Source organism: Zingiber officinale, chromosome 8B, assembly GCF_018446385.1.
Source record: "Zingiber officinale cultivar Zhangliang chromosome 8B, Zo_v1.1, whole genome shotgun sequence".
NCBI lineage: Eukaryota > Viridiplantae > Streptophyta > Magnoliopsida > Zingiberales > Zingiberaceae > Zingiber > Zingiber officinale.
The window spans coordinates 76,374,221-76,398,855 of record NC_056001.1 but is presented as its reverse complement, the minus strand read 5'-3'; the positions used below and the strand labels follow the sequence as shown (position 1 = coordinate 76,398,855).

Genomic DNA, 24,635 nt, shown 5'->3' with positions numbered 1-24,635 from the left:
GCCTTATGGGCTCGTGGTTCCTTCGAGTTTGCAACTGCATAGCTATTATCACAATAAATTGTGATGATTTTGGGAAAACCAGAAATCACATCTTAGTCTGATGTTTACTCGCCTTATGGGCTCATGTTGTCCCTATCTGATTGGAAATCCGTATCCATATAACCCACAGGGAGTAAATCATCTGCTTGGTAAACTATCATATAATCTTGAGTCGTTCTTAGGTACTTCAATATATGTTTTACAGCAGTACAATGTCCCTGTCTAGGGTTACTTTGATATTTGCTAACCATGCCTACGACAAAGCAGATATCCGTTCTCGTACATAGCATTGCATACATTAGGCTTCCTACAGCTGAAGCATAAGGAACTGCCTTCTTGTCCTCTATCTCCTTTGATGTCTTCGGAGACATCTCTTTAGATAAGGCTATTCCATGCCTAAAAGGTAAGAAACTTTTCTTGGAGTTCTGCATGCTAAAATGAGCTAGGATTGTATCTATATATGAAGCTTGAGATAGGCACAACATCCTTTTCTTGTGATCCCTTATGACTTTAATCCTAAGAATGTGTGCACATTCTCCTACGTCCATATCAAATTTTTTGGATAACCATATCCTTACGTCCGATAACACTTTGACATTGTTGCCAATTAACAAAATATCATCTACGTATAGTACAAGAAATACCACCACGTTTCCGTTACACTTCTTGTATACAAAAGACTCATCTGGACACTGAATAAATTCATATGACTGGATTACTTCATTAAACCGGATGTTCCAAGATCTTGAAGCTTGCTTCAGTCTATAAATGGATCGATTCATCTTGCACACTAGATGCTCTTTGCCTTTTTCAATGAATCTCTCTGGTTTCTTCATATGGATGTTTTCTTCAATATTTCCATTAAGGAAAGCAGTCTTGACATCCATTTGCCAAATCTCATAATCCATATGAGCAGCAATGGATAAAGTATCCGGATAGACTTTAGCATAGTTACCGACGAAAAAGTCTCCTCATAATTGATTCCCTCTTTCTGAGTATACCCTTTGGCAACAAGCCTTACCTTGAAGGTTTCTACCTTCCCATCTGTCCCTCTTTTCCTTTTGTAGATCCACTTACATCCAATGGCTTTTACACCATCTAGTGATTCTACAAGCTCCCAGACTTTATTAGAATACATAGATTTTATTTCAAAATTCATTGCCTTTTGCCAAGATACTGCATCTTTATCTTGGAGTGCTTCGTCATATGTCCGGGGATCAGGTTCATGTTTACCTTGGATCAAATCCGAAGACTCACCCAAAAACATGAATCTTTCAGGTTGCCTCACAACCCTCCTACTATAACGAGGCACTGTCTCTGGTTGTGTATCATGTGTGACATGTGTTACAGTCTCTTGTGATACTTCATCTTGTACTGTTGGTACTAAAGTAGACGTGTCCTCTCTTATTTCTTCTAGAACAATTTCACTCATGGGATTATGGTTCATTACATAATCTTCTTCTAAAAAATGAGCATTGTTGCTAACAATGATCTTCTGATTTTTAGGATTATAAAATAAACCACCTTTCGTTCACTTAGGATATCCCACAAATAGACAAACTTCTGTACGTGATTCCAACTTCTTAGTATCTCCCTTCAGCACATGTGCTGGACTACCCCATATCTGGATATGATTCAGACTAGGCTTACGCCCATTCCATAATTCCATGGGAGTAGAAGGAAATATTTTAGAAGGTACCATATTCAAAATGTACACTGCTATTTCTAAAGCATATTCCCAAAATAAATTTGGTAATTCTGAATAACTCATCATTGATCTAACCATTTCCATAAGAGTCATATTCCTTCATTCTGCCAGACCATTCTGTTGGGGTGTACCAGGTGCAAACAATTGGGATTGGATCCCGGCTTCTGATAAGTAATTCCTAAACTCTCCAAAGAGGTATTCACCACCACGGTCAGACCGTAGTGTCTTGATACTTTTACCAAGACGTTTCTCCACATCAGCCCTATATTCTTTGAACTTATCAAAGCATTCAGACTTGCAGCGCATCAAGTAAATGTATCCGCATCTTGAATAATCGTCTATAAAATAGACAAAATATTCATAACCACCTCTTGCCTGAATAGACATAGGACCACACAAATCAGAATGAACCAGTTTTAACACATCTTTGACTCTATACCCCTTGTCCTTAAAAAGTCTCTTGGTCATTTTACCTTCCAAGCAAGAGTCATAGGTTGGAAAGTTTTCTAACTCTAATGAACCCAAGAGTCCATCGGCTATAAGCCTTTGAATCCTACTTAAGTTAATATGACCAAGCCTTAGATGCCAAAGATATGTTTGGTTCATTTCCGAAGGTTCTTTTCTCTTATTAAAGTTAAAAGATGTGTTATTAATTGTTGGGTTTTTCGGGCCGCGAAAACTGCTTTTTCGCGTCGCGGAAACCCCGAAACTCCCTAGCCAACGGATCCGTGCAAAAAAATATCATTCGAAATTACGAGTACGAGTTTACCTAGATCTACATGGAGAAAATCTTATACCTTCGATGCGTGCCCTTCGCGAGTCCCGCTTGTCCAAGGAGATGCCGGATCTCTAGTTGTCAAAGTAGACAACTCTCTAGAAATATCCACATGAACAAGATGTGTTCTCTAACACACAAGGATGGAGAAGAGAACACCACAAGTGTGCTAGCACTTCTTGATGCTCTCGGATGGGATTGGAAGAAGAAGAAAGGAAAAGAAGAGAACACACTCCTCTAAAATCTCTATGTGACTTTCACTAACCTTTCTTCTTGGATTAGATTCACTCTCCTTTCATCTCCCTTGCTTGAAAATCACGACCAAGAGAAGATAAGGAGCAAGAAGAGAGCTTAGGAGGAGGAAGATCAATTGAATGAGAGTTACTGACCAAAAGAAAACTTCTCTTTTTCCATCAAGTGGTGTAACCCCCTTCACATTAATCACAATTAATGTGGAGGCCATTAAAGAGAATAGTTGTAACCTCCATGAGGTGACACATGTGATGATGTGGCACATCATCATTAGTTCTCCTAATGCCAAGTCACAAATGATGTGGCATAAAGTCAAGTCAAACTTGACTCTTCCTCTTCCTCTCAAGTCAAGTCAAACTTGACTTAATCTCTCTCATGGTTGATCTAATCCAACCATTTAATTCAAGCCAATTTAATATAATGAATCTAATTCATTTAATTAAATTGATTCAATGAGTCATAATCTAAATTAGACTCATTGAACACATGAATCAACTTGAGTCCAACTCAATTAGCCCAATTAGGATTACTCTTAATCCAATTTGATTCATCGCATGAATCTAATCCAATTGGTTCATCATATGAACCCAATCTCCATCCACTTGCTCTTTGAGTTTAGAAACATTGGCAACGTTACAAGAACCTATTCTGATACCACTGTTGGGTTTTTCGGACCGTGAAAACCGCTTTTTCGCATCGCGGAAACCCCGAATCACCCTTTAGTGTGGCCGGCCACACACATAACTCCCTCATTTAATGTGGCCGGCCACATTAAATGGAATGGGAGGTGTAACCTCCATGAGGTGGCATACCTCATGAGGTGGAGATGATGTGGCAAGGTTAGTCATGCCATGTAGGATGAGTCAACCTTCATGATGTGGCAATGCATCAAGTCAAACTTGATGTTTCAACTTCCATTTGGTAAAGTCAAAATTGACCAATTCTCTTCCTTGTTGAGTCAAATCCAACCTTTGATTCAAGTCAATTTTAATTTAATGAATCTCAATTCATTAATATAAATTGACTCAATGAATCAAATTTAAATTAGACTCATTCAACAATTGAATCTAATTAAGTCTAACACAATAAGTCTAATTTGAATCCAATCTTTGGTGCATCATATGAACCTAATCCAATTGGTTCATCATATGAACCCAATCTCCATCCACTTGTTCTTTGTGTGTGACCCAATAGGTTCTTGTAACGTTGGCAATGTTTCTAAACTCCTTTAGAAACATAAGCAATGAGCGGCATCTAGCAATACATCATTGCTACCCAAGTTACAAGAATGTTGAGATCCAACATCACCTTGTGACTACTAATTGTGGCTCCTCACAATATGTGACATTGTCCTTCTATCCTAGACATCTAGATTGATCAATGTGAGGCATAGACCGTGTCATCCTCTAATCAATCTAAATCTTGAACTCCAAGTAGACTCACTCGATCAAATGAGCTTAACATCTCATGTTGAGCTCATTTGGACATGGCCATGCACTTCGTGATCTAACTCTATCAAGAATACCGATGTCGCTCCCGTCATATGGGAGGGATAGATCCCATCTACATCACTCACATCCCTCTGCATAATTCGTTATATACCCAGTAATCGCCTTTATAGTCCACCTAGTTACGGGGTGACGTTTGACGAAACCAAAGTACATAACTCCTTATGTAGGGAACTATGGTGACTTTAGGTCTAAGGACCAATAGTCATACTAATAGTCACATGAGAAAGTATATGACACTCATATAATGATCCATGATACTTTCTCATGGCGGGTCATTCAGTATACATTCTCCAATGCATACCCATGTGTCAACTTGATATCTCCATATCCATGACTTGTGAGATCAAGTCATCGAGTTGACCTACATGCTAGTCTTATTACATTAACATTGTCCCTGAATGTTAATACTCGACTAGGAATGATTTAGAGTAGTGTTCCCTATATCATCTCACTATCGATTCAACCAATCGATTGATATAGGTATGAACCTTCTACTCAAGGACGTTATTATACTTAGTTTATTTGGCACCAATACAAGTAAGTGTAAGAACCAAACAAATGCCTTTATTAATATAAGAGTATGATACAATAAGTCCATAATACAATCATCAAATGATTGGCTCTAAGGCTCTAGCTAACAATCTCCCACTAGCACTAGTGCCAATCTGTGTAAGCTCTAAGCCCCAATGACCTAGTGAGACCATCATGCTTCCTCTGTGCAAAAGCCTTGGTCAAGGGATCTGCGATGTTAGCCTCTGTAGGTACTCTGCAAATCTTCACATCTCCTCTCTCGATGATCTCTCGAATGAGATGGAAGTGTCGTAGTATGTGTTTGGTCCGCTGGTGTGAGTGAGGTTCCTTCGCCTGTGCTATAGCTCCATTGTTGTCACAATAGAGCTCAATAGGGTTAGCAATGCTAGGAACCACCCCAAGTTCAGTGATGAACTTGCGAATCCAAACTGCCTCCTTTGCTGCCTCTGATGCACCAATATACTCGGCCTCTGTCGTAGAATCAGCTACTGTTTCCTGATTCGAACTCTTCCAGCTAACAGCACCACCATTAATGCAAAACACGAACCCCGACTGCAATCTATAGTCATCCTGGTCGGTCTGGAAGCTAGCATCACTGTAACCCTTTACAGCTAGCTCATCATTGCCTCCATATATCAAGAAATATTTTTTAGTCCTTCTTAAGTACTTAAGAATATTCTTGACCGCTATCCAGTGACTTTCACCTGGATCTGACTGGTATCTGCTCGTCATGCTCAAAGCATACGAGACATCTGGTCGAGTACATAGCATGGCGTACATGATCGATCCTATGGCTGAGGCATAAGTGATCTGATCCATGCGGTCTCTCTCCTCTCTAGAAGAGGGACCTTGAGCCTTCGAAAGACTCACGCCATGTGACATCGGCAGAAATCCCTTCTTGGAGTTCTGCATGGCAAACCGAAGGAGTACCTTGTCAATGTATATATTCTGACTTAGGCCAAGCAATCTCTTAGATCTATCTCTATAGATCTGTATCCCTAAAATCTGGGATGCCTCACCTAAGTCCTTCATTGAGAAGCAACTCCCTAGCCAAGTCTTGACAGACTAAAGCAAAGGGATGTCCTTCCCAATGAGTAGTATGTCATCCACATACAATATGAGGAAGACAACTATGTCCCCTACAACCTTCTTGTAGACACAAGGTTCATCTTCGTTCTTGATGAAACCAAACTGTTTGATTGCATCATCGAATCGAAGATTCCATCTCCGAGAAGCTTGCTTTAGTCCATAAATGGACCTATGTAGCTTGCATACTCTGCTAGTATGCTGTGGATCTACAAAACCCTCAGGTTGTGTCATGTACACATCCTCGAGTAGGTTTCCATTCAAAAACGCAGTTTTGACATCCATCTGCCATATCTCATAGTCATGGTAGGCTACAATAGCAAGCATGATCTGAATGGACTTAAACATCGCTACTGGAGAAAAGGTTTCATCATAGTCAATACCATGAATCTGCTTGAAACCTTTAGCTACCAAGCGACCCTTATAGATAAGTCCATACTTGGTTGGATCCAATGGGTTTTACCCACTTACACCCAATGGGTTTTACCCCTTCAGGTGGATCAACCAAAGTCCATACTTGGTTGGTGTACATGGATTCCATTTCGGATCTCATGGCCTCTAGCCATTTCTCGGAATCTGGTCTCATCACAGCTTCCTGATAGGTGGTAGGCTCATCCTCTATGAGCATAACGTCATCATGGTTAGACAAGTGAAATGAGTATCTCTTAGGCTGACGACGTACCCTATCAGACCTGCGAAGAGGTAGGTCTACTTGAACTAGTTATTGTTCCTCAACTCTTTGTGGAACATCATCCACAACACTTTGTGGTTCCAGTTCAATTTCCATCGAGGCATCAGTGCTATTGTTCGTATCTTGAACTTCTTCAAGATCGAACGTGCTCCCACTAGTCTTTCTAGAAACAAAGTCCCTTTCTAGAAAGACCCCAGTCTTTGCTACAACTACCTTGTGCTGACTGGGAATATAGAAGTAATATCCCTTAGTTTCCTTGGGATATCCAATAAAATAGCACTTGTCGGATTTGAGTCCTAACTTGTCTGAGACTTGACGTCTAACGTAAGCCTCACAACCCCAAATCCTCATGAAAGACACCTGGGCATCTCTCCCAGTCCATATCCTATATGGTGTCTTTATCACGGCCTTGGATGGAACTCGGTTGAGTATAAAAGCTGCCGTGTCTAGAGCATAGCCCCAAAGGTATGTCGGAAGATCTATGTGACTCATCATAGATCGTACCATATCTAATAGGGTACGATTCCTCCTTTCGGATACACCATTCCACTGTGGTGTTCCAGGAGAAGTGAGTTGGGATAGAATCCCACACTCAGCTAGGTAGTCACGAAACTCATGGCTAAGGTATTCTCCACCTCGATCAGATCGAAGTATCTTAATACTCTTGCCAAGCTGGTTCTGTACTTCATTCTTGAATTCTTTGAACTTTTCAAAGGATTCAGACTTATGTGTCATAAAGTACATATAACCATATCTACTGAAATCATCAGTAAATGTGATGAAGTACCTATAACCGCCTCTAGTAGCGACATTGAAAGGGCCACATACATCACTATGTATGAGTCCTAACAAATCAATCGCTCTTTCGCTGTGTGATAACCATGATTTTACTGTATTATTTTGATTCATTTATGCATGGTTTTGATGTTGGTTTCATAGTTTAAATCATGGTTACATTACATTTTTTGTGCATTGCATAAATTTTGGATTTAATTGCAAATCATATTATTTTTGGTGTTATTTGATGCTAATATTTAACTCTTATTTTGTAGGCATCAAAGGATCTTGGATTTGGATCTATTTGGACTGAAATTGGGCTCGGATCGGAATTTAAACGAGAAGACCAAGCTTTGGGTTGATGTGGGCCGTTCATCAAGAATAGGAGAGATCTGGACCATTCGTTAAAGATCTGGCCGATCCAACTTAATGGGGAGCAGATCTGAGCCATTTATGAAGATCCAAAAGTTTTGATCCAGATCTGAGTTCATCCATCCATTGATCCAGTCAAATAAATTTGGACCGTTCATTTAAGACTGGGCGGATCTGGGCCATCCAGTGATGATCTGATCGATCCGACCTACAGGAGAGTAGATCCAGACCCTAGATCAACATCAGTATCTTCGGATAGGATTTTAGATGACTCTTCACCGTTGATTTAGCTCCAAATCAATCTCAGCCGTCGGTTCAAATCTGAGATCTGTTTAAATGAGAAGCTACAGTGTTCCAGCTTCTTCGTCGATTCCTCCGCGCTCATCTCCGCGTCCCGACATTTTCTTCAGGATTTCGGCCCCATCCTCCTTCAGATCTACTTCTCAACGAGTCTAATTGGCGTTGGAGCTTCCGTTCTTTTGCTTCTAGGCTCGGATCTTTTGCATGCGCCGGTGAACATCTCTCCGGAGCTCAGATCTGTTCATATGTCCTCTATTTCAGCCATCATCGGGGGAATTCTTCGGTGATAGTGGCTTGCTCTTTATCAAAGAGTATCGATCAAGAGAAATCGGATTCAAGATCTGCGAAATTTCGAGCTGTGCAGTTCCAATCTTCACCAGCTTTTCCAGGAAAGTTTTCCTTGGTGCTGGAAGAGATTGAATTGAGTTGAAGTTTTCATTCAATTAGCTTGTGTTGTAGCAAGGGAAGACTTGTTAGAGGAGTAGTTTTGGATAGAGTTGGTTTAGATTTAGATTTTACAGTTTATTGTTTCTGCAAATTCTGTTTTCATGAGATATTGTTTTCATTTTTTTGAATTCCTGTTCTTTGAATCATTCAATTTCGTTTCTGCAATAAATTCTGTTGCATCTGTTTCTTTGATTAGAAACGGTTTAGATTCATATCCTGCAATTTATGAATTCCTGCATTATTGCTTTCTTAGATTTCGCTATTAACCTTCTTGTTTTCTAAATCTGAATTGTGTAGTTCTGATTTTGTTACTTTAGATTGCTTTTGTGCAATTCAATTCCATTTTATCTTTTATTGTTACAGTTTAAGTTTTAATTTATGCAATTCCAGTTTAGTATCAAATTGCTGCACATGTCATTTCTGAAATCTCACTTCTGATATATCCCTTTTAGCTTCTTAGTCATAGATTATGTTATTTTTCCTTAGTTAGGATTTGATTACTACTCAAGATCAGATTTATTAGTTGCATTTTAATTCGCAATCTAGGATGTGAAGCAAAACTGATCATTCCCATTTTATCAGAAGAAAACCTCAAAAGGAGAATAATGCTAGATTTCAAACATTCTACTATTAGTTTCCTTGTGAGATTCGACTTGGGACTCCATATTACACGAGATTTACTAAAGTTAATTGAGTCCTTAACTTTTATTAATTTGATGTGCCACGTGACATGAAAATGGTAAACACCAAATTTTGGCGCCGTTGCCGAGGAAACTAGTGGAGTTTGCTTGTTTTTAGATTGCGTATAGTTCATCTTTTCCTTGTCTTCACTTTCTTGATTTAATTGTCTATCTATTTTTATTCTAACTATTGATTTTTGGTGATATGACCAGATCCTCGTGTGGTAAACTACTTGATTTCGATCCAGAAATTGAATGGACCTTCAGAGCTTTGAGAATTCAAGAGAACATTTCAGAGGACTCAGGAAGTTCTTTATCATCTTCAGATACCCCCATGGCTGATCATAGCAGAACAATGAAAGAGCTTGCAGCTCCTAATGAGGCTTTCAAATATTCTTACATTACATATCCAGATTTGGCAGGAGACTTCGAGCTTAGATCTGGATTGATTCATTTGCTTCCAAAATATCAAGGATTATCTGGAGAAGACCCAAATAGACATTTGCATGAATTCCATGTGGTCTGCTCAACCATGAAGCCACAAGGAATCTCAGAAGAAGATATCAAGATGAGGGCTTTTCCATTTTCATTAACTGGAGTAGCAAAAGATTGGCTGTATTATTTTCCACCAGGATACATCACTTCTTGGATAGATATGAAGAAGGCTTTCTTGGAGAAATTCTTTCCAGCTTCAAGGACTGCAATTATCAGGAAAAGTATCTGTGGGATTCAGCAAGTGGTGGGAGAGACATTATACGACTATTGGGAGCGATTCAAGAAATTATGTTCAAGTTGTCCTCAACACCAAATCAGTGAGCAGCTACTAGTCCAATACTTCTATGAGAGTTTGCTACCTATGGACAGAAGTATGATAGATGCAGCAGCTGGAGGAGCTTTAGTGAACAAGACTCCAGAACAAGCTAGGGAGCTTATTTCAAACATGGCAGAAAATTCACAACAATTTGGAAGTAGAGCTTTGACAACAAGAGGGGTTGGAGAGGTTCAAATGATTTCCAATGAACAAAAGGAGATAAGAAGCTCATTATTGGAGTTAACATCTTTGGTAAAGCAATTGGCACTGAATAATGCTAATCAAGCTTCCATTTTGCCAAGTACACAGTTTCCATATCAATCGAAGGGAGTTTGTGGCATTTGTTCAAGCCAAGACCACAATTCAGAATTGTGTCCAAACCTTCATCAAGATGAGTCAGTAGCAGCATTTTCTAGAGCTCAGTTTCCTCAAAAATATGACCCCCACTTCTCTACTTATAATCCTGGTTGGAGAGATCATCCTAATTTTAAGTATAGCAACTCATTCTATCAACAACCATTTTCAAATCAGCAGTTCAGCCACACTTCCAGCAATTTCCAGCAACCTCAGCAAAGTTTCCAGCAGCAAAATCAGCCTTTCCAGCAATATTATCAACCTGCAAATCAATTCCAACAGCAATTTCAGCCTTTTCAGCAGTTTCCAAATCAAAATCAACAATGGCAATTCCAAAATCAGGGAGTTCAGCAGGGGCAAAATGCAATCCAGAATGCACTTCCAGCACCTTCAAGGTTAAGTTTGACTCAAGGAAGTTCTAATAACTCTTCTAATTCCGATTCACAACAGAAGATGGATGATTTACTGCAACAAATTTTGCAACAACAGCAATTATTTTTACAGCAGCAACAACATCAACAAAGGATAGATTCAGCTTTGCAAAATCTTGAAAGACAGATTAGCCAACTAGCAACGAACTTAAATCAAATGCAAGCTCAAGGTTCAAGCAAACTACCTTCTCAAACAATGCCAAACCCAAAGAATGTGAGTTCGTTGACTCTTCGAAGTGGAAGAACCATAACCGAACCAATGAAGAATATTCCAATTGGATCAGATTTTGTTGCACCAGTACCAGATTCACCAGATCTTGTACCAGGAAATTTGAATTCAGAATCCACTCAACCAGTACAGAACAGTGGAAGAAATACAGCAGAACAGATTTTAACAGATTTTGGTTCAGCAGAACAAGATGATTCACAATCAGCTCCAATTTCAGCTCAAAATGTAGAGAAAGAATCACAACAGCAAGGTACTGAGATTTCTGCTCCATTACCTTTTCCTCAAAGAAGAATCCAGCAAAAGAAGCATGTTGAGGTGAATGTGCCCTTGTTAACTATGATAGAGCAAGTTCCGAAATATGCAAAATTTCTCAAGAATGTATGAGTGCATAAGAAGAAATTAAAGGGAAATGAATTAGTTAGCATGGGAAAAAATGTTTCTGCTCTTATTCGACCTATTCCTCAGAAGTGTGATGATCCAGGAGTTTTCACCGTGCCATGTACTATTGGAAATTATGTATTTGAGGATGCTATGCTGGATTTAGGAGCTTCTATTAATGTAATGCCGAAATCAGTTTTTCTATCATTGGGTATTGGTCCTCTACAACCTACGGGAGTTGTTATTCAGTTAGCCAACCGTAGTCAGGCTCATCCAACTGGAGTGATTGAGAATGTTTTGGTTAAAGTGAGTGACCTTATTTTTCCAGCTGATTTCTACATTTTGGATATGGAAGGTGATGTATTAATGAATAGAGCTCCAATTATTTTGGGAAGACCGTTCCTTAAGACTGCCAGAACTAAGATTGATGTACATGCTGGAACTTTATCTATGGAGATTGCAGATGTAGTTGTTCAATTTAGCATTTTTGATACGATGCAACAAAAGAAGAACCATTCTATTTTCAGTGTTTATAAATCCGAATGGCTGGATACTATGAATTTTATTGATGCGGATTATGATGAAATTGTTTCAGACTCTAATGAATTGGGATGTAAATCCAAACACTCCGGAGGTTGTAGTGATAAAAGGGAAATAGTTGAGGTAAGATTTGATTGTGGTCAAACTACTGTGGATGAATCTATAAGTGTAGGGGATTGTAAGGAATCAATACCCCAAGAATCACCTAAATTGGATGTAAGTGAAGAGAGTGTAGGGACTTGTGCTATGGAGCCAAGCACCCAAGAATCACTACCAATTATTGTACCTTCATCAGAACTAGATATTGAATCACAGGAAATTTCAAAGGACATTGCAAAGGAAGTTGAGAAGCCAGTGAGACAACCAAAGGAAATGACTAACCCATTGAACTCTTTTTGTGTTAGCAATATTTTTTCTAATGGTGTGATTGAGATGCAGGAGGTGTCTACTGGTCAACCTTTTAAAGTGTATAGCAACCAACTTAAGAAATTCCTTCGAGGGAGGAAATGATGCAGAGTGGACAAGGTGGACAATAATGATGCAATTCACCAAAATCAAAGGGGAGTTCGTTCCAACTTAGCTTTTATTTTTGCTTTCACAAATAATAAGTCCTTGCTTTCACAACTTAGTTTTTAGTTCGTTTCTTTTAGCTTGCTTAGTTGCTTAATAAATTCTTTGTTTTCAAATAATAAGTTTAGTATAAGGGAATAAATTCTTTACTGTTTTCAATTCCCTTATTGAATAAAGTTTGAATTTGGAATAAAAAAATGGTACCCCCTTGACAAGTTTTCTATAGCATGTTAGAAGTAGAGAATGTGAGCTAGATTTGAAAATCTATTCTGGGCTTAATGTCATAAGTGGACTTTTAATTTTCTTAAGGTTACTACTTAATGATGGAAATTTGATTGATAAATTGGATTGATACATTTTCATGCCTAGTAAGGATGAGCCTTAATTGAGTGATGCACTTGTGTTATTGCACTCTAGAACTTGCTTTGATTCTTTCAAAACCACAATCCAATGGATTAAATCATGTTTACGAAGGTATATCAATTTGTTTCTCCTCCACACGAATTCTTGCTAATTTTCTTGATAATCCTCATGTCGATTTTTGTCTTCTCATTTGTAAATCTTGGATATGGATACATTAAGTGTTATATGATGGATTCTTTGGCCAAGAGGACAAGGATTTAAGTGTGGGGGAAATGTGAATTGATTTTGAATTTTTGGAAGCATTTGGAACTTGTAAGTTTCTGTTATTTGCTTCATGGATGTTTCTATTTTTGAATTGCAAGGTTTTAAATCCAAGCTTTTAATATTGAATTGTCAAAATGAATCATTCCTTGAGCTTTATCATGTATAGAGCAAGCTTAATTAGCTTTGATTTCCGGAAATTGGTACCATGGTGATTCCTTGAAAGTACCCTTTATGCTGTATTGATTCTGGGCAATTGGAATTTAGATTGCAAGATACTGAATTTGTGATGAGATGCTGTTTTTATACTCTAATATTTAGTGATTGCAGTTGCAAGAAATGAAGAGTGAATTGTTGAGATTTTGTTTGTGATTGTTTATGCTGTCCAAGATGTATCAACTTGGCATTGTTAGTTGTTAAATTCAGTGAGGAATTGTTGAAGACCTTTTATTGTAGATTAATGGCAGATAGGGATAATTCTTCAATGCTGTGAACAAAATTCTGGAAATGGAAGCAGTGCACATTATCAGTAACAGTACTCAAATCAATGAAGAAATACATTGAAGCTGTTGAATTTTCAGTAACATATGGAATTCTATTGCCTTCTATAACTTCATAAGTTGAATTGGATGTAATTTTAGAAGTATCAAATTGCTGAAATGAAATCTATGAAGTTGTAGGAACTACAATGAAAATGCAGATTCAGGAAATGAACAGCATTGAAATTTTTACACTGAAGGAATGAGGACAATAGCTACTACTTGATACAAACTTCAAAATAGTGAAGAGAATTTGAGAAGATTGAAGTTAAATACTATGAATATGAAGTGCTGAATCTGGGCGGGGCAGAAGAACTAAATTGTTGAACTTTGATGAATTCTAAATGCAGTTAATCGAAATGTGATTCTAGATATTATTTGGGATGTGAAGTGCTATTGTTACATGTCATTAAGATATCTTATAATGACATTAAAATTCTGAAACTATAAATGCAGAAATCTACAGATTTCTGGGCAGATTCTGTACAAATTCTGGAATATGAGTTGTAGCAAGCTTGAATTGTTTAAATCCAGAAATCTTTGGAGGATAATTTGATAGGGATCTGAAGAGGCCAGATGTGAAGAAATTGGAATTTTTGGAGTTTTGATGATGTTCAGTTGATACAAAATTCAGAGGCTGTACAGGAAAATCAGGAAACCTATTTTTGCTGTGATAACTGGGTTTAAAAGCTATTTTTTCACTGGAATTCTGGAAACTTGCTGATTGTAGAATGTTAATAAAAGAAGACTTTGCATCTTCATCGTGTAGCTGAGTTTTTAGAATGGAAGTTTGATACAGAACAGTGACATTAGCTGGAAACTGGAAGTTGGAACTTGAAATCTGATTCTGTCCATTTTGCAGTTGAGTTTTAATTTGCAGTCATTGAAGGTGTAATTCAAGAAGAATTGGGTAAATATAAAAGGAAGCTGTGGATATAGGAAATGGAAAAAATGCTGGAAAAGTGAGCTGGAAATTTGTGGCTGGAAATTTCAGTAACTTAAATTATGAGCATCTTCTTTGTTTTTTTTTTCATGCAACAGACCTTTAATACTAGTTGTTTGAAATGGGAATTTGGTTCAAGTATGCCAATGTGAGAAGGAATTTGTTAACTATCTGAAGATAAGAATTTTCTGTAAATCAGAAGAGATAATCAGTGATTAAATGTAAATTGAATTTCTGCAGAAACAGAACATACCAGATATTGAAAATCTGTTCCTATAGCTATTGTTTCAATTTTGTTGAGCTTTCATTGCTTGAGACGAGCTACGGTTTAAGTGTGGGGGAGGTAAGATCAGGTAAGATATGAGCTGAGTATCTCATTGTTAGATTGAATGAAAAATCAGAAATCAAGTGGCAAACTTATGTGACAAAATCTTGAAGAATGAAAGTGCCGAAATTGAATTGCAGAGCTGAATTCAGAATTATTTTGTAAAAGGATCAGTGATGTAAGGTGAACAAATGGTAAAAATTCTTCAAGGATTGGTAAGTTCATTGGTAAAACTTGAAAGAACCAATTTAAAGGGGAGTGTACAGTGAGTTTTTGCAGCTAAACAGGAAGGAGATTAATATAACAAAGGTCAAGTTTTTATTGTGCAGTTTTTGTGCTGGAATTTTGAAAGGCTAAGAATTGAAGCTGCAGTGTAAGAAAATTTTGAATTGAAGCTGTTTTGTGTGCCAAGAATTCAAAAGGGCTGAGAACGGAAAGGAAGTTAAGAAGATATACTTCAACTGAGAGTGAATGGATGTCTTTCTATGATTAAATCTAGGGGAGTAAGCTCAGATAGTTAGATTAAAAACAGCACATCTAACATTGAGTTTTCTGAATTTAAGTTGTTGAATTGTTTGGGAATGAGATTGTCTAACAGTTGAGATGAAATTGGAAGTGGTGGCCGGAATTCATTTATATAGCATTCTTTGTATCCATGTCTTCCACTTAAGCTAAATCTTTCTTGCTTATCTTTTCTTTGAGCAAATTTTTTCCTTTTCTTATCTTTTCTTGCAACTAATGTTTTGATGTGCACTTAATTCATATTCTTACATTTTCTTGCCCATGATTAACCTTTATATTGTGCTTTGTATCCATGATCATGGTAGAGAGTAGAAGATAAGCAAGCATATGGAAGTTCAAGAAGCACAAGTAGCATGAGTGCCCTCCATTTTTTGTGATTACATGTAAAATAGGATGAGGGCCACAAAAACTCTTATCTTGTGAGGTTTTTAGTGTGAATCAATTTCAATTTACTCATGATAGATGGAAATTATTATGTTGTTAACCAAGAGTAAAATTTGAAGTCCATGAATGTTTGAGATTTTTGAAATGTGATAATCTTAGATGGGTTACCTTCTTTATTTTCTAATCATGTTTAGGAATTTGTTTAGGGGGTGCCATTTAAGTAGGATTTTAGTTCTCTTTACTTGCACGGGACGTTCAAGACTAAGTGTGGGGGATTTGATTGTAACACCCACAAAACTATAAGATAAGTATATGGGTGTTAGTTGCTTTAGAGCATAAAAGTTAGAAGAATCGAAAAAAAAGAAGAAAAGAAATAAGAGAAATAAAAGAAGAGGTGAAGGTTTGAACCTTGAACGTCTCATAAAGAATAGAAATAAAATTATGTATGATAACCACTAGGATAATGAATAACATGTGAATGGGAAATGATGGAAATTGTAGTTAAAAGTAAAGATATAATTAAGTGAGGGAACAAGAGAAAATCAAGTAGCTTTCCTTCCTCTTGTTTACCTCTTGGTTAAGAAAAGGAGTAGCAAAAGACAAGTTGTTTTCCTTCCTTCTTTCTCCTCTATTTTCATGGGGTTAAGGGAATAATGAAGAGAAGAGTTAAGGGGAAGGAATGAAGACACATTCTCATTAGAAAAATACATGCATGCATTAAGGAGGAAAGGAAGCAAAGTTCACCTTTGTAACTTCCACCCACTTAGCATAAAAAGGAAAGGAACTAAAGGATTTCATTTTTTTTCCTTCTCCCTCACCCTTACCGAGACTAGAAGCCTCCTTCCTCATCTCCACAAGCCAAGTTTAGGTTTCTCCCTAAGAGAAAACTAAACTACAAGAAGGAGCCTTCAAGGTGTACCCTTCCAAGCAAGAGAAATCAAAAGGAGTGCTAGAAGAAGAAGCTCCCTTCTTCCTCTTTACCAAGGGTACCAATTCTTTAAAGATTAACAAGTGAACACTAGGTAAGCTTCCCCTCACCTGTGGTACAATAGTTTATACGGTTTTTCCATGGAGATAGATCGCTTAAAAACCTAGGACTTGCTTTGAGAAAATTCGGGCAAAAACAAGAAGAAGAGTCTAAGAAAGTTGTAATTGGATATGCTTACTATTTTTCTTGTGACATGTATTTTATGTAAGAAGTTAATCTAAGTTTTCCATGCTAGAATGAATAATGAAAAATTAGATCCATAAGCCTTAGACTCTCGTCCAAGCATGAAAAAGAAGACTAGGTAAGTTAAGACTCAAACTAAGCATGTTTCCTTATTCTCTTGTTATGTACCCTATGATAATGAGGTTGTTAACCTTTTCTCTTACTTGTATGTTGTTTGAAACTCCATTTCCATGCTCATGAATATTCGGCCATATAAGAAGTAAAGGCCTAGAAGAGTTTTAAACCTAAGACTAAGCATGCTAAGATTTTTCCTAAGACAAGATATGAAGCTAAATGTTATGACATGATTGTATGTTAGTTATGAATCTTATTCCATGCCCATGAAGGTTCGGTTATGATGAGATTTGAATGTCTAGGAAAGTTGAAACCAAGGCTAGGAGGCTCATGACCTTCTTGATAAAATAATATGAAACTAGTTGATGTTTTTATGGTTGCTTGTTACATAGAATTTTGGTTATATATAACTTTCGGCCACACCAAGTTTTTAAAGCTAGGATGTGTAGATTTGTAACTAAATTTACTCATGTTGTTCCTTGTTATGATACCATGAAAATTGTGTAGGGTTTCCATGCTTTTAGGCCATATGAAAAAAAACAAAACCAAGCTCATATGTTTCGGCCACCTTTGGATTAAAGGCCTAGGAAAATTAGAACCCAACTTATATATGTTCATGATGTTTCTTGTGGTAAGTACTATGAAAGGTAGTTGTGTTTTCCATGCTCTTATGCCACTAGAAACTTAACTTCATGATTGATAGGTTTCGGCCAATACTAGAGTAAAGGCTTAGAGAAATTTTGAAAACCAACTTACATATGTTCATGATTTTTCTTGTGATAAGTACTATGAAATGTAGTTGTAGTTACCATGTTCTTATGCCACTAAAAACCTAGTTCCATGAGTTATAGGTTTCGGCCACCTTGAGTTAAGGGGTCTAGGAAGTTTGAAATTTAAAACAAATATGTTTATGTTGTTCCTCATAAAAATGTATAAGATATTGGCTTAATGTTCAACACTTCCATGCTACTTGTAACCTAGAATGAGACAAGCTAGGGTTCGGCCATGATAAGATTAGGAGCTTAAGGAACTTAGAACCCAAACTAAATATGCTTAAGTAGTTTCCTATGAAATATGATATGATATGAGTTTAGGGTTTACATATTTCATGTTGCTTAGAACTTGTTTGCTCTTCATGAAAGGTTCGGCCATGAAAGAATTAGAAACCTAGGAGGGCTTAAAAATTTAGGTTAACATGCTTATGACCTTTCTTATGTTAGTATGTGAAGATATCATGAGATTTTTATGTTTGTATGTTGTCTAGGGATCATGCCTCTACTCATGACTTTCGGCCATATGGGTTTAGTGACCTAGATATACCTCACATGCTATGAATAAATCAAGAGATGATATTTAATGATTTCATGAATGGTTATGTCTTTTCATGTTATGTGATATGTTCTTTCATGTATGCTTATGACCCATGTATGTGCTAGGTGCTCAAATATGCTTACTTTATGACATGAGAAAATGATACGTTCATTATGCAAGCCTATGATTCATGCATGTGCTGTGTGCCCAAATATGCATACTGTATGATAAGTGATATGTTCATGATGTATGTTATGATTCATGCATGTGCTGTGTGCCCAAATATGCATGTTTTATGATATGTTAAGAAATATGATATGCATGAAATGATAAGAACTATGATATGTATGTCATGCTACTTTACTTTATGTATGGCTTGTACAAAGGGTGGGCTCCATAAGTGCCCCAGGGTCGATGGACTAAGAAACGGGCCTCGTTAGGGATGGGCTCCTAAGTGCCCCTAGGTCGATGGACTAAGAAACGGGCCTAGTATGTATGCCTTGTAGGGTTCAAGACTTGCTACCTTGGACCTACATAGGACGCACGCATTATGTATGTGGTACAAGCCGGGGCCCTAATCATGTTGAGATTATGTTTAAGTATGTATTGTATAAAGTTTTCAAAAGACATGTTGCATATGTTGTATGATACATGTTTAGGAATTTACCATGCTTATACTTTATGATTATGTCATGATAGTTATGATGATGTTATGCTATGACAGGATACGTTTGATGATCATGTTATGTTATGCCATGATACTTTATGCTATGTTACGATATGCCATGATATGTTCTTGACATGATACTTTTATCTTTATGCCTTATGACTTGTGATTTTAATATGCTTTACGTTTTTTTTTGTGAGTAGGAAAGGAACTTACTGAGCCATGAGTGCTCACAGCTTACTTTCTTGTACCACAGATAAAGGCAAGGAATGGATGTACTAGGGGAGCAGCAGGAGGGGCTAGAACGATGTGTGCAGTAGTGGACTGGCTAAAAGAAAAGACCTGCCTTTGTTTAATAAGAAATTTACCATGTTGATGTTTTTACTTTATGACTCCATGACCTTAAGTATGTGTTGGGTATTAAGACTCAAAATTTATGATAGGTATGCTATGTGGTTCTTTTATGTCTATGGTGAGTTTTAAGTAAGAAAAGGTTTTTAAATTCTCTAAGTAAGACTTCCGCTGTGTTAAGTATGTATGCATAGCAAGGTAACCCCTGTCGCCTTAGCAAGAGGGGCGGGGCGTTACAATTTGGTATCAGAGCGAGGTTAGCCTTTCCACTACATACATGTCAAGCCTCCATCCTGCCGCTCCAAGTAAGATTTTATATGCTTAATGTAATTTTTGATGCTTTGATATTATGCATGTTTACTTATTCTTGATTTAGTTAATTTAATTTTTGATGCTTTAATATTATGCATGTTTATTTATTCTTTGATTTACTTAATTTAATGTAATTTTTGTTTTGATGCTTTAATATTATGCATGTTTACTTCTTCTTTGTTTTAGGTTAATTTAATTTTTTTTTTTTGTTAATACTTTAATAATCTGCATGTTTACTTATACTTTGAATTAGGATAGGTATGCATGATGGTAGGATAGGAATAGTGATAACCTTATTGATGGAATAAATGAAAGAGAACAAGTTGCGCAACAAGCTAGTGATATGGGTCATGCTCAATCCACTCCAGATATTAATGATGATCCATTATGCATCAATGGAGGACCAATTACAAGGGCTAGGGCTAAAAAGATGAAGGAAGCACTTAATGTGCTAATTGAAGATGTGAAGGCCAAAGCTACTATTGAAGAAGGTTTGACCAAGAGCAAGTCATCCGGCTTAGTCAACCTAATTCAAGCCTTAGATGAGCTAAATTAGTATTTAAGTCTCATATCTATGTAGTATGGATATGTTGGCTCAATTTGGACTCATTTTTACCTTTATTTGGGTTGTAATAATGTCATATGCTTAAAATGGCTAAGTAGTCTATATGGGCCTTTACTAAATGGGCTTTCTTTTGACCTTTTAGGGTTTTTTTGGTCACCTTATAGCTATAAATAAAGGGGGTGACGACCACACATTTATCTTTGATATATTTTTCAATCTAAAACACGGTGAGGCTCTCGCTTGTTGGTTCTTCATTGAACTTGAACTTATCAAGGTATCTCCTTGTGGCATTCGAAGACTTATCAACCTCAATCCCAAGGTTGTGGCGCCTTCCATCTTCTATACCAAGGTTCGTGCTTTTCTAAGCATTGGGTCGAGGTTTCTTTTCATCCATCTTATCGATTTAGACCTTCCTTCTTTCTGTTTTTAATTCGTTGTGGGTTCTTGAGATATCTCTCTCGTTGGGTTCAGATCAGTTGGTATCAGAGCCAAGTTTTTCTAAATCGATTTGGTTATCCTTTTCTCTTTGTGCTTGAAACTTTGTCAATTTGTTCAAAATTATCTGCTTATCATTATCATCTCAATCCTAGTGAGTTTTATTCGTCTTGGTGCTAGCAAATTATTTTCGGTAAAAAAAAAAAGGGTTGAGATTTTGAAAAAAAAAAATCGACAAAAAAAAAATTGTAAAAAAAAAACGCCGAAATAAAAAAAAAATATTTTTTTTGGCAAAAAAAAAAAAGGGCCGAAATTCAAAAAAAAAAATCGAAAAAAAAAATAAAAAAAAGTTGAGTGTAGGGAATTGTTATTTCTATACTAGTACTTTCCAATTCTGCATTTCTTTTAAAGTTTTGCATATTATATTTACACTTTCCAATTCCACAATTTTCTTTAATAATTTGCCTAGTAAATTTGCACCTTCCAATTCCGCAATTTCTTTAAAGTTTTGCCTAATATACTTGCACTTTCCTATTCCGCATTTCCTTTAAAGTTTTGCCTAATATACTTGCACTTTCCTATTCCGCATTTCTTTTAAAGTTTTGCCTAGATTTAATTCTACACCTGCCTAAATTAAGTTCTGGCACGATCATTTTCAGTTCTTATTTCAAATATCTTTATCTCTTAGTCCCACATTCGCATAAGTTTTGCCTAGATTCAATTCTTGCAAATTTCCTTTCTGAACTTAATTTAATTTTTCAATTCTGTAATTTGCATTCTTCTATCATTTCCTTTCTTTTATCCTATACCTTTGGGATTTTCAATCAGTCAACGATCGTTACAAGGAATTGCCACAATTCTAAGTTCCTTAAAGAGCTAACATTAGCGAGTTGAGTGATTGGGTGACAACAGATTGCATTAATGGCGTGCCTTGAGACAACACTTGGAACGCATGGAAATCAGATTCAATCAAATCCTCGACAGATTGGAGAGACAAGATGCTGTAATTACTGAATTGCAAAATAGCCAAGCTGGTAGAGTTCCCACACGAATTTCAAGGCAATATAACCGTGAAGACAACAACGATGATGATGATGGCATTTCTGAGGACATTGATGATAGAGTTTCTAATGGCAGATCTGGTGGCATCAGAATTGGTGGTAGAAGGGGAAGGATAACTGATTATGTTAATAGAAACTTGGGAAATATCAAATTGAAGATTCCTTCTTTTCAAGGCAAAAGTGATCCAGACGCATATTTGGAGTGGGAAAAGAAAGTGGAATTAGTATTTGATTGTCACAACTACTCTGAAGAGAAGAAAGTAAAACTTGCTGCTGTCGAATTTATTGATTATGCTATTATTTGGTGGGATCAAGTTATTCTAAGCAGGAGAAGAAACAACGAGAGACCCGTTGGCACTTGGGAAGAGATGAAATCAATTATGAGGAAGAGGTTCATTCCATCACATTACTATCAAGATTTGTACCAACGGCTACAAAGTCTAACCCAAGGATCCAAGACCGTGGAGGAATACCACAAAGAGATGGAGATTGCCATGATTCGAGCCAATGTGGAGGAGGACCGAGAAGCAACCATGGCAAGATTTTTACAAGGTTTGAATTCAGAAATTGTAAATATAGTAGAGTTGCAACATTATGTGGAGCTTGAAGATATGGTGCATATGTCCATGAAAGTTGAAAGGCAACTCAAAAGGAAGGGTTCAATCAAACATGGTCAAAGTTCTAATTCATCCACTTGGAAATCTAGTTGGAACAAAAGAGATGATAAAGTTGCATCAAAGAGTAAGACCGAGTTTTTGAAGAATAAAGATGCTAATTCTCCATTGGTTAAAGGTAAAGAACCTATCCAATCTTCAAGAAATAGAGATATTAAATGCTTTAAGTGTTTGGGAAGAGGACATATCGCTTCACAATGTCCAAACAAAAGAAGTATGCTTTTGAAAGAAAATGGTGATATTGAAACTGAGAGTGAGTCTGAAGATGATAATGCCTTGCCACCATTGATGGAAAGTGATGTAGAAGAGTATGCCGTTGAAGGTGAAGCCCTTGTCACTAGGCGTGCTCTAAATGTGCAAGTGAAGGAAGAAGATGAAGAACAACGAGACAACATATTTCATACCCATTGCCACATCAAAAACAAGGTATGTAGTATGATTATAGATGGAGGAAGTTTCACTAATGTTGCTAGTACTATCTTGGTTGAGAAATTATGCTTACCTACCACTAAACATCCTAGACCTTATAAACTACAATGGTTGAATGATTGCGGGGAGGTTAAGGTCACTAAGCAAGTATTGGTTTCATTATCCATTGGTAGGTATCATGATGATGTTCTTTGTGATGTAGTACCAATGCATGCAAGTCATTTTCTTTTAGGTAGACCATGACAATTTGATAGGAGGGTCATACATGATGGGTTCACAAATAAATATTCTTTTAAGATGCATGGTAAACTTGTAACTCTTGTACCATTAACTCCTAAGCAAGTATATGAAGATCAATTGAGGATAAAAAATGAGAGTGAAAAAAGAAAAGATTGTGAGAGAGAAAAAAATGGAAAAGAAAAGGAGTGTGAGAAAAGAAAAAGTGAGGATGAGAGGAGTGAAAAAAAAAACGAAAAAGAAACAAAAAATCTAGAGAGTAAAAAAGGGAGCTTTTATGCAAAAGAAAGAGAGGTTAAGAGAGCTTTTTATTCTCAACAGCCGATGATTATACTTTTGTATAAGGAGGCTTATTTCAACACTAACAATCTTAACCCTTCTTTGCCTAGTGTTGTTAAAACTCTTTTGCAGGAATTTGATGATGTCTTTCCTGAAGAAGTTCCTGATGGATTGCCACCACTTAGGGGAATAGAGCACCAAATTGACTTCATCCCAGGAGCAGCTATCCCTAATCGACCAGCCTATAGGAGCAATCCTATGGAGATGAAGGAGCTTCAAAAGCAAGTTGAAGAATTGATGAGAAAAGGGTACGTCCGAGAAAGTTTGAGTCCTTGTTCAGTTCCTGTTTTGCTTTTGCCTAAGAAGGATGGAACTTGGAGGATGTGCGTTGATTGTAGGGCTATCAACAAGATTACGGTAAAGTATCGTCATCCTATTCCTAGATTAGATGATATGCTAGATGAACTACATGGTTCTTGCATTTTCTCTAAAATTGATTTGAAGTCTGGCTATCATCAAATTCGCATGCGTGAGGGAGATGAATGGAAAACTACTTTTAAGACTAGGTATGGTTTGTATGAATGGTTAGTCATGCCATTTGGCCTAACTAACGCACCTAGTACTTTCATGAGATTAATGAACCATATTTTACGTGCTTATATTGGGAACTTTGTTGTAGTATATTTTGATGACATCTTGATTTATAGTAAAAATTTAGATGAACATCTTAATCATTTACAAAAAGTTCTACTTGTTTTGAGAAATGAAAAATTGTATGCTAACCTTCAAAAATGTTCTTTTTGCACTAATCAGATAGAGTTTCTTGGTTATATTGTTAGTGCTAAGGGAATAGCGGTTGATGAAGAAAAGGTTAAGGCAATACGTGATTGGCCAACACCAAAAATGATAACTGAGTGTGATGCATCAGGAATAGGTATTGGAGCTGTGCTAATGCAAGAAGGTCGACCCCTTGCTTATTTTAGTGAGAAACTCAGCGGAGCAGCTTTGAACTATCCAACTTATGACAAGGAGATGTATGCATTGGTGAGGGCTTTAGAGACTTGGCAGCATTACTTGTGGCCCAAAGAGTTTGTTATTCACACTGATCATGAATCGTTGAATCATTTGAAGAGCCAAAGTAAGTTGAATAGACGTCATGCAAAATGGGTAGAATTCATTGAATCATTCCATTATGTGATCAAGTATAAAC

At 36.9% G+C, this 24,635-nt stretch overlaps 1 protein-coding gene across 1 annotated transcript; it reads left to right on the top strand.

Moving 5' to 3' along the window:
* The first annotated feature begins 9,374 nt into the window (after positions 1-9,374).
* On the top strand, positions 9,375-11,378 carry LOC122013981 (probable basic-leucine zipper transcription factor I). The gene has a single exon (XM_042570183.1). It carries the CDS (start codon positions 9,375-9,377, stop codon positions 11,376-11,378), a length of 2,004 nt encoding a protein of 667 aa, XP_042426117.1.
* The last annotated feature ends 13,257 nt before the right edge of the window (positions 11,379-24,635 follow it).

What these genes read in the sequence shown, in the direction of transcription:
- LOC122013981 (XM_042570183.1), top strand. Translation starts at nt 9,375, where the DNA reads ATGACCAGATCCTCGTGTGGTAAACTACTTGATTTCGATCCAGAAATT.